The sequence below is a fragment of the Pristiophorus japonicus genome, unplaced genomic scaffold, assembly GCF_044704955.1.
Source record: "Pristiophorus japonicus isolate sPriJap1 unplaced genomic scaffold, sPriJap1.hap1 HAP1_SCAFFOLD_701, whole genome shotgun sequence".
Lineage (NCBI taxonomy): Eukaryota > Metazoa > Chordata > Chondrichthyes > Pristiophoridae > Pristiophorus > Pristiophorus japonicus.
The window spans coordinates 166,527-177,768 of NW_027254615.1; the positions used below are offsets into that span (position 1 = coordinate 166,527).

An 11,242-nucleotide genomic window follows, 5' to 3' on the forward strand; every position below is an offset into this window, starting at 1 on the left:
TTTCCTCTGCCCAGCTTTGTCGTTTGTCGTGAAGGAGCTCTGTATAAAGCTCTTACTTTGGGAGTCTCGTGTCTGGCATGCAGACTATGTGGCCTGCTCATGGTCTACAGGGCTGTAGTGATACCCGCCCTCCTGTATGGCTCAGAGACATGGACCATGTACAGTAGACACCTCAAGTCGCTGGAGAAATATCACCAACGATGTCTCCGCAAGATCCTGCAAATCCCCCGGGAGGACAGACGCACCAACGTTAGCGTCCTCGACCAGGCCAACATCCCCAGCATCGAAGCACTGACCACACTCGACCAGCTCTGCTGGGCAGGGCCACATTGTCCGCATGGCCCCCAGACACGGGACTCCCAAAGCAAGCGCTCTACTTGGAACTCCTTCACAGGCAAACGGGCCAAAGGTGGGCAGAGGAAACGTTACAAGGGACCACCCTCAAAGCCCTCCCCTGATAAAGTGCAACATCCCCACCGACACCTGGGAGTCCCTGGGCCAAAGACCAGTCCGCCCTAAGTGGAGGGAGTGCATCCGGGAGGGCGCTGAGCACCTCGAGTCTCGTCGCCGAGAGCGTGCAGAAACCAAGTGCAGGCAGCGGAAGGAGCGTGCGGCAAACCAGTCCCACCCACCCCTTCCCTCAACGTCTGTCTGTCCCACCCTCCCCTTCCCTCAACGTCTATCTGTCCCACCCTCCCCTTCCCTCAACGTCTATCTGTCCCACCATCCCCTTCCCTCAACGTCTATCTGTCCCACCCTCCCCTTCCCTCAACGTCTATCTGTCCCACCCTCCCCTTCCCTCAACGTCTATCTGTCCCACCCTCCCCCTTCCCTCAACGTCTATCTGTCCCACCCTCCCCTTCCCTCAACGTCTATCTGTCCCACCCTCCCCCTTCCCTCAACGTCTATCTGTCCCACCCTCCCCTTCCCTCAACCACTATCTGTCCCACCCTCCCCTTCCCTCAACGTCTATCTGTCCCACCCTCCCCTTCCCTCAACGTCTATCTGTCCCACCTGTGACAGGGACTGTGGTTCCCGTATTGGACTGTTCAGCCACCGCAGGACTCGTGTTAAGAGTGGAGGCAAGTCTCCCTCGATTGCGAGGGACTGCCGATGGTGATGACGACAGCCACGGAGCTGGCCGGGACAGGGGGCGCACAGGGAAAGTTCGTACGCTGCACACAATCCCAGCACTCGGAGCCCGCCGTTCGGCCAACAGTCCTGCCAACGAGCTCAGCGAGGAAGTAAACGCTGATACGCAACATCTCGCATCGATGGATGTGACACCAGCCCGCCCCTTCCACCTCGCCCACGAAGATCAGCCCTCGGCACCGACTGCTGCTATCAATATTCAGGCTGTTGCTATTCACAATTTTGTATTCGGACATTGTGCTTTGCTAATGAGATTCATTCATTGTGCAGCTGCCTTATAAAACACAAGCTGAATGTAACGGCATTTCGGGCTGTATTTTTCCCACACTCGATAGACCACGAGGATGAAGTTCTGATGGATGGCTGCCACCTGCCATTTCCACACACACACACCCCACCCCACGGGTGGATGGGAACTGCACGCAGGGCAGCACCAATAACCCGCCGCCTGTTCCAGTGTAACAGGCTCGAGGGGCTGAATGGGCCCCCTCCTGTTCCTGTGTAACAGGCTCGAGGGGCTGAATGGGCCTCCTCCTGTTCCTGTGTAACAGGCTCGAGGGGCTGAATGGGCCTCCTCCTGTTCCTGTGTAACAGGCTCGAGGGGCTTAATGGGCCTCCTCCTGTTCCTGTGTAACAGGCTCGAGGGACTGAATGGGCCTCCTCCTACAAACATACACTGGGTACACTGCCCATAGACCCACAAACACACAGGGTACACTGCCCATAGACACACAAACACACAGGGTACACTGCCCATAGACCCACACACACACACAGGGTACACTGCCCATAGACCCACACACACACAGGGTACACTGCCCATAGACCCACACACACACAGGGTACACTGCCCATAGACCCACACACACACAGGGTACACTGCCCTTAGACCCACACACACACAGGGTACACTGCCCATAGACCCACACACACACTGGGTACAATGCACATAGACCCACACACACACACTGGGTACACTGCCCATAGACCCACACACACACTGGGTACACTGCCCATAGACCCACACACACACACACACTGGGTACACTGCCCATAGACCCACACACACACTGGGTACACTGCCCATAGACCCACACACAGTGGGTACACTGCCCATAGACCCACACACACACTGGGTACACTGCTCATAGACCCACACACACACACTGGGTACACTGCCCATAGACCCACACACACACTGGGTACACTGCCCATAGACCCACACACAGTGGGTACACTGCCCATAGACCCACACACACACTGGGTACACTGCTCATAGACCCACACACACACACTGGGTACACTGCTCATAGACCCACACACACACACTGGGTACACTGCCCATAGATCCACACACACACTGGGTACACTGCCCATAGACCCACACACACACACTGGGTACACTGCCCATAGACCCACACACACACTGGGTACACTGCCCATAGACCCACACACACACACACACTGGGTACACTGCCCATAGACCCACACAGACACTGGATACACTGCCCATAGACCCACACACAGTGGGTACACTGCCCATTGACCCACACACACACTGGGTACACTGCTCATAGACCCACACACACACAGGGTACACTGCCCTTAGACCCACACACACACAGGGTACACTGCCCATAGACCCACACACACACAGGGTACACTGCCCTTAGACCCACACACACACAGGGTACACTGCCCATAGACCCACACACACACACTGGGTACACTGCCCATAGACCCACACACACACTGGGTACACTGCCCATAGACCCACACACACACACACACTGGGTACACTGCCCATAGACCCACACAGACACTGGATACACTGCCCATAGACCCACACACAGTGGGTACACTGCCCATTGACCCACACACACACTGGGTACACTGCTCATAGACCCACACACACACAGGGTACACTGCCCTTAGACCCACACACACACAGGGTACACTGCCCATAGACCCACACACACACAGGGTACACTGCCCTTAGACCCACACACACACAGGGTACACTGCCCATAGACCCACACACACACTGGGTACAATGCACATAGACCCACACACACACTGGGTACACTGCCCATAGACCCACACACATACACACACACACACACTGGGTACACTGCCCATAGACCCACACAGACACTGGATACACTGCCCATAGACCCACACACACTGGGTACACTGCCCATAGACACACACACACACTGGGTACACTGCCCATAGACGCACACACACACTGGGTACACTGCCCATAGACCCACACACACACACTGGGTACACTGCTCATAGACCCACACACACACACTGGGTACACTGCCCATAGACCTACACACACACACTGGGTACACTGCCCATAGACCCACACACACACACACTGGGTACACTGCCCATAGACCCACACACACAATGGGTACACTGCCCATAGACCCACACACACTGGGTACACTGCCCATAGACCCACACACGGACCAGCGCTGGGCATGTCCAGACCACAGACACCTGCCCCAGAGTCGCCCGAGCGTCTGGGACACCCCCACACAGCTGGCAAACCCAGTGCTGAAAATCCATTGGAAACCTTTAGTAAGAACATGAGAAATAGGAGCAGGATTAGGTCCTACGCCCCCTCGAGCCTGCTCCGCCATTCAATAAACTCATGGTTGATTATTGACCTCAACTCCACTTTCTCCATTCTACACAATCAGCCCCCTCATCCCAGGGATCAGTCTGGTGAACCTCTGTTGCACCACCTCCAGGGCAAGTATATCCTTCCTCAGATAAGGAGACCAAAGCTGTGCACAGTACTCCAGGTGTGGTCTCACCAAGGCCCTGTACAGTTGTAGCAAGACTTCCTCACTCTTATACTCCATGACTGCATGACTGAGGTCAGTGCAGAAAAACCCTCAGTGTTCTGGCTTCCACCTCGAGGACATTTCTGTGCATGCACCGTTCAAAAAAAACGCTCAAAGATCAATGCGAAAGCAAATGGGCCCGGGAACGGGAGAAGGGGCGATTGTGGAGACAGGATACGATGTGGGTGGAAATATGGGAGACATTTCCAAACACTGTCTGCAGGCCAAAGACTAGCCTCCACACTAGCCGCAAGCAATACACAACAACCTGGATTTATATAGCGCCTTTCACAGCGAAACATCCCAAGGCACGTCACACGAGTATCACGAGACAAAATATTTTAAACACTGTGTCGCACAAGGAGAAATTAGGACAGGTGACCAAAAGCTTGGTCAAAGAGGTGGTTTTCAAGGAGCGTCTTGAAGGAGGAGAGAGAGGCGGAGAGGTTTAGGGAGGGAGTTCCAGAGCTTGGGGCCCAGGCAGCTGAAGGCACGGCCACCGATGGTGGAGCGATTATAGAAACATAGAAAATAGATGCAGGAGCAGGCCATTCGGCCCTTCTAGCCTGCACCACCATTCAATGAGTTCATGGCTTAACATGCAACTTTAGTACCCCATTCCTGCTTTCTCGCCATACCCCTTGATCCCCCGAGTAGTAAGGACCACATCTAACTCCTTTTTGAATATATTTAGTGAATTGGCCTCAACAACTTTCTGTGGTAGAGAGTTCCACAGGTTCACCGCTCTCTGGGTGAAGATAAGGACTTGTATTCACATCGAAACCAGGAGGTGCGTCTCGTTTTCGACGGTGGGCAATTTTGGCCCTGAGGTATCAAGTTTCCTACATTTCGCTACATGTACACACACAAACTCACGTACACATCATCATCATCATTTATAAGTCATTCATTCAGCAATACAATCAGAATGAATTAATGGTAGACACTGATGGAGCAAAAAAAAATTTACATTTATAATTTGTACATTTGGAAACAGGATCAATCAGAAGGTAACCCGTAAACTGTAGATTATAATCAGGGATACTCAACAGGGCAGAATTAGAGGTGTAGGGACTGGAGGAGGTTACAGAGATAGGGAGGGGTGTAGGGGCTGGAGGAGGTTACAGAGATAGGGAGGGGTGTAGGGGCTGAAGGAGGTTACAGAGATAGGGAGGGGTGTAGGGGCTGGAGGAGGTTACAGAGATAGGGAGGGGTGTAGGGGCTGAAGGAGGTTACAGAGATAGGGAGGGGTGTAGGGGCTGGAGGAGGTTACAGAGATAGGGAGGGGTGTAGGGGCTGGAGGAGGTTACAGAGATAGGGAGGTGTGTAGTGGCTGGAGGAGGTTACAGAGATAGGGAGGGGTTTGTGGGGTTGGAGGAGGTTACAGAGATAGGGAGGGGTGTAGGGGCTGGAGGAGGTTACAGAGATAGGGAGGGGTGTAGGGGCTGGAGGAGGTTACAGAGATAGGGAGGGGTGTAGGGGCTGGAGGGGATTACAGAGATAGTGAGATGCGAGGGGCCATGGAGGGATTTGTAAACAAGGATGAGAATTTTGAAATCGGTGCATTGCTTAACCTGGAGCCAAATTAGGTCAGCGAGCACAAGGGGTGATGGGTGAGTGGGACTGGGTGTGAGTTAGGACACGGGGTCAGTGAGCACAGGGGGTGATGGGTGAGTGGGACTGGGTGTGAGTTAGGACACGGGGCAGTGAGCACAGGGGGTGATGGGTGAGTGGGACTGGGTGTGAGTTAGGACACGGGGCAGTGAGCACAGGGGGTGATGGGTGAGTGGGACTGGGTGTGAGTTAGGTCACGGGGCAGTGAGCACAGGGGGTGATGGGTGAGTGGGACTGGGTGTGAGTTAGGACACGGGGCAGTGAGCACAGGGGGTGATGGGTGAGTGGGACTGGGTGTGAGTTAGGACACGGGGCAGCGAGCACAGGGGGCGATGGGTGAGCGGGACTCAGTGCGAGTTAGGACACGGGGGCAGCGAGCACAGGAGGTGATGGGTGAGTGGGACCTGGTGCGAGTTAGGACATGGGGGCAGTGAGCACAGGGTGTGATGGGTGAGCGGGACTGGGTGTGAGTTAGGACACGGGACAGCGAGCACAGGGGGTGATGGGTGAGCGGGACTGGGTGTGAATTAGGACACGGGGTCAGTGAGCACAGGGGGTGATGGGTGAGTGGGACTGGGTGTGAGTTAGGACACGGGGCAGTGAGCACAGGGGGTGATGGGTGAGTGGGACTGGGTGTGAGTTAGGACACGGGGCAGTGAGCACAGGGGGTGATGGGTGAGTGGGACTGGGTGTGAGTTAGGACACGGGGGCAGCCAAGCTTTGGATGGCTTCAAGGACCTCAACAAAACTATCCCCCAAGCGAGAGAGTATGGGGAGGGAAGTAATAGGGACAATAAACTGCACTTTTTCCTTGAGCGACTACAGCAACATACCCTCTAAATACCGATTCAATGTGTTCTACACAGCAAATTTAAATTCACATGTGCCAATAACAGGTGGACAGAGATAAAAATTACATCATTATAATAGGTTAACACCCTGCTAGAAAGCGCACAGCCCCATCTGCCGATAGTGAATGGTGCTAAAGCTCACATCGCAAAACAGGAGCTGAGGAGATTAAGAATCAGAGAAGTTTACAGCGCAGGAGGAGACCATTCGGCCCATCGTGTCTGTGTTGCCCCGGCCGACCAAGAGCTACCCAGCCTAATCCCACTTTCCAGCTCTGGGTCCGTAGCCCTGCAGGTTACAGCACTTCAAGTGTACATCCAAATGTGGTGAGGGTTTCTGCCTCTACCCCCCTTTCAGGCAGTGAGTTCCCCCCCCAGACCCCCACCACCCTCTGGGTGAAGACATTTCCCCTCAAATCCCCTCTAAACCTCCCCCCAATTACTTTCAATCTGTGCCCCCTGGTTGTTGACCCCTCTGCCCAGGGAAACAGGTCCGTCCTATCCACTCTATCCAGGCCCCTCATCATTTTATACACCTCAATCAGGTCTCCCCTCAGCCTCCTCTGTTCCAAAGAAAACAACCCCAGCCGATCCAATCTTTCCTCATCGCTAAAATTCTCCAGTCCCGGCAATCCTGGTAAATCTCCTCTGTACCCTCTCCAGTGCAACATCCTGGTAAATCTCCTCTGTACCCTCTCCAGTGCAACATCCTGGTAAATCTCCTCTGTACCCTCTCCAGTGCAACATCCTGGTAAATCTCCTCTGTACCCTCTCCAGTGCAACATCCTGGTAAATCTCCTCTGTACCCTCTCTAGTGCAACATCCTGGTAAATCTCCTCTGTACCCTCTCCAGTGCAACATCCTGGTAAATCTCCTCTGTACCCTCTCCAGTGCAACATCCTGGTAAATCTCCTCTGTACCCTCTCTAGTGCAACATCCTGGTAAATCTCCTCTGTACCCTCTCCAGTGCAACATCCTGGTAAATCTCCTCTGTACCCTCTCCAGTGCAACATCCTGGTAAATCTCCTCTGTACCCTCTCCAGTGCAACATCCTGGTAAATCTCCTCTGTACCCTCTCCAGTGCAACATCCTGGTAAATCTCCTCTGTACCCTCTCTAGTGCAACATCCTGGTAAATCTCCTCTGTACCCTCTCCAGTGCAACATCCTGGTAAATCTCCTCTGTACCCTCTCCAGTGCAACATCCTGGCAAATCTCCTCTGTACCCTCTCCAGTGCAACATCCTGGTAAATCTCCTCTGCACCCTCTCTAGTGCAACATCCTGGTAAATCTCCTCTGTACCCTCTCCAGTGCAACATCCTGGTAAATCTCCTCTGTACCCTCTCCAGTGCAACATCCTGGTAAATCTCCCCTGTACCCTCTCCAGTGCAACATCCTGGTAAATCTCCTCTGTACCCTCTCCAGTGCAACATCCTGGCAAATCTCCTCTGTACCCTCTCCAGTGCAACATCCTGGTAAATCTCCTCTGCACCCTCTCTAGTGCAACATCCTGGTAAATCTCCTCTGTACCCTCTCCAGTGCAACATCCTGGTAAATCTCCTCTGTACCCTCTCCAGTGCAACATCCTGGTAAATCTCCTCTGTATCCTCTCCAGTGCAATCACATCCTTCCTGTAATGCGGTGACTAGAACTGCACGCAGTACTCCAGCTGTGGCCTAACTAGTGTTTCATACAATTCAAGCATAACCCTCCCTGCTCTTGTATTCCATGCCTCGGCTAATAAAGGCAAGTATTCCGTACGCCTTCTTCTCTACCTGGCCTGCTACCTTCAGAGATCTGTGGACCTGCACTCCAAGGTCTCTCTGTTCCTCGACACTTCTCAGTGTCCGACCATTTAATGTGTATTCCTTGCCTTGTTAGCCCTCCCCAAACGCATTACCTCACACTGCTCCAGATTGAATTCCATTTGCCACTGCTCTGCCCATTATTTGGAGAATAATCTACGTACAACTTACAGACCAGTTATTGACACACATACAGTATTGATATTTAGCCCAACCATTGATTGCATCTCAAAGCTCCAAATTATTAATCAGATATTTTCACAATTAGATCCCACGGTTGTTTTTAATACAAATTAAAATGACGCAGTGACTGGTTTTATAGATTAACTCGTACACAGGGAGTCTAGACAAAGCATACACGTACAGTGAATGCGGGGAGAGTTAGAGAAGTGGGGATTATTGAACCAGAGCAATTCACTGCACATTTTAAAGCCAGATATTCTGCGTTTATTTTAATATTGCGTTCTGGATTCCTCTGCCCACATTTATAAATGGACACTGCTCTTCCATGCTCTGCGACTTGGGTTCAAATAGAGAGGATATAGGTCTCCTGTCTCTGATGGTGGAATCTGGATTGTGGAATCTTTGGTCTACAGGCACCTCCTGTCAAATTTTCCTATTATAGATGAGGTGCACATTTATAATGGTTACTGTCCATGTAAACATGTCACGCTGCAGCGCCACCTCTGTTCACAGGGTGTAATTACAGCACATGCTAACATAGCCAGTCTCAATGTAAAAGATGTAGAGGAATGCATTGTGGATAAGGTTGGAAGGATGTGCACAGACACAACTTTTTAAAATATATAGAGAGACAGATTACAGTTCAAGTTATTGATTTCATGTGCATATTAATTACAGACCCAATTATTGATTTAGTTATTTTAATGAGATCCCGTGACTATTACTTTAATTACAGACCAAGTTACTCTGAATCAGTTTGGGATTTACATACGTTGATAATTAGACCATGACTATTCTTTGTATTAATTGCAGAGCCATTAATTGATGACTTGATTACAGAGTATACACAGCACAGAAACAAATCTGAGTATATTATATATACCAATATAGATTACAGTGCATATATATAATAGATATAATACATAGAGATGTAGTACATAGAGATACACATACACAGGTCAATTGGCCCCACCAGTCTGTGCTAGATATTATATAGAAACATAGAAAATAGGTGCAGGAGTAGGCCATTCGGCCCTTCTAGCCTGCACCGCCATTCAATGAGTTCATGGCTGAACATGCAACTTCATTACCCCATTCCTGCTTTCTCGCCATACCCCTTGATCCCCCTAGTAGCATGGACTTCATCTAACTCCCTTTTGAATATATTTAGTGAATTGGCCTCAACTACTTTCTGTGGTAGAGAATTCCACAGGTTCACCACTCTCTGGGTGAAGAAGTTTCTCCTCATCTCGGTCCTAAATGGCTTACCCCTTATCCTTAGACTGTGACCCCTGGTTCTGGACTTCCCCAACATTGGGAACATTCTTCCTGCATCTAACCTGTCTAAACCCGTCAGAATTTTAAACGTTTCTATGAGGTCCCCTCTCATTCTTCTGAACTCTAGTGAATACAAGCCCAGTTGATCCAGTCTTTCTTGATAGGTCAGTCCCGCCATCCCGGGAATCAGTCTGGTGAACCTTCGCTGCACTCCCTCAATAGCAAGAATGTCCTTCCTCAGGTTAGGAGACCAAAACTGTACACAATACTCCAGGTGTGGCCTCACCAAGGCCCTGTACAACTGTAGCAACACCTCCCTGCCCCTGTACTCAAATCCCCTCGCTATGAAGGCCAACATGCAATTTGCTTTCTTAACCGCCTGCTGTACCTGCATGCCAACCTTCAATGACTGATGTACCATGACATAGGGATAGCGAGGGAGATGGAAAGAGCAAGAGTGAGAGAGATGGAAAGAAGGAGGGAGGGAGGCGAGAGAGAGAGAGAGAGAGAGGGAGGCGAGAGAGAGAGAGGAAGGTGAGAGAGAGAGAGAGAGAGGAAGGCGCGAGAGAGAGAGAGGGGAAGGTGGGAGAGAGAGAGAGAGAGAGAGGGGAAGGCGAGAGAGAGAGAGAGAGGGGAAGGCGAGAGAGAGAGAGAGAGAGGAAGGCGAGAGAGAGAGAGAGGGGAAGGCGAGAGAGAGAGAGAGAGGGGAAGGCGAGAGAGAGAGAGAGGGGAAGGCGAGAGAGAGAGAGAGAGAGAGAGAGAGGGGAAGGCGAGAGAGAGAGAGAGAGGGGAAGGCGAGAGAGAGAGAGAGGAAGGCGAGAGAGAGGGGAGGCGAGAGAGAGGGGGAGGCGAGAGAGAGAGAGAGGGGAGGCGAGAGAGAGAGAGGGAGGCGAGAGAGAGAGAGGGAGGCGAGAGAGAGAGAGGGAGGCGAGAGAGAGAGAGGGAGGCGAGAGAGAGAGAGGGAGGCGAGAGAGAGAGAGGGAGGCGAGAGAGAGAGAGGGAGGCGAGAGAGAGAGAGAGGGAGGCGAGAGAGAGAGAGGGAGGCGAGAGAGAGAGAGGGAGGCGAGAGAGAGAGAGGGAGGCGAGAGAGAGAGAGGGGAGGCGAGAGAGAGGGAGAGGGAGGGAGAGGGAGGTGAGAGAGAGAGAGAGAGAGAGAGAGAGAGGGAGAGAGGGAGGTGAGAGAGAGAGGGAGGTGAGAGAGAGAGAGGGAGGTGAGAAAGAGAGAGGGAGGGAGAGAGAGAGAGAGAGAGAGAGAGAGAGGGAGGGAGGGAGGGAGGGAGGGAGGGAGGGAGGGAGAGAGGGAGGAGGGAGATAGAGGGAGGGAGGGATATGAGGGAGGGAGGGATATGAGGGAGGGAGGGAGATGAGGGAGGGAGGGAGATGAGGGAGGGAGGGAGATGAGGGAGGGAGGGAGATGAGGGAGGGAGGGAGATGAGGGAGGGAGGGAGATGAGGGAGGGAGGGAGATGAGGGAGGGAGGGAGGGAGGGTAATGATGGAGAGAG

The 11,242-nt window shown here is 52.4% G+C and overlaps 1 protein-coding gene across 1 annotated transcript in view; it reads right to left on the bottom strand.

Annotated features, from left to right (window-relative positions):
• Positions 1–6,569: 6,569 nt before the first annotated feature.
• fbl (fibrillarin) overlaps positions 6,570–11,242 on the bottom strand; it is a 24,726-nt gene continuing 20,053 nt past the window's right edge. The window contains exon 8 of the mRNA XM_070874171.1: positions 6,570–6,635. Coding sequence (XP_070730272.1) covers positions 6,570–6,635 — 66 coding nt within the window. The remainder of the gene's footprint in view (positions 6,636–11,242) is intronic.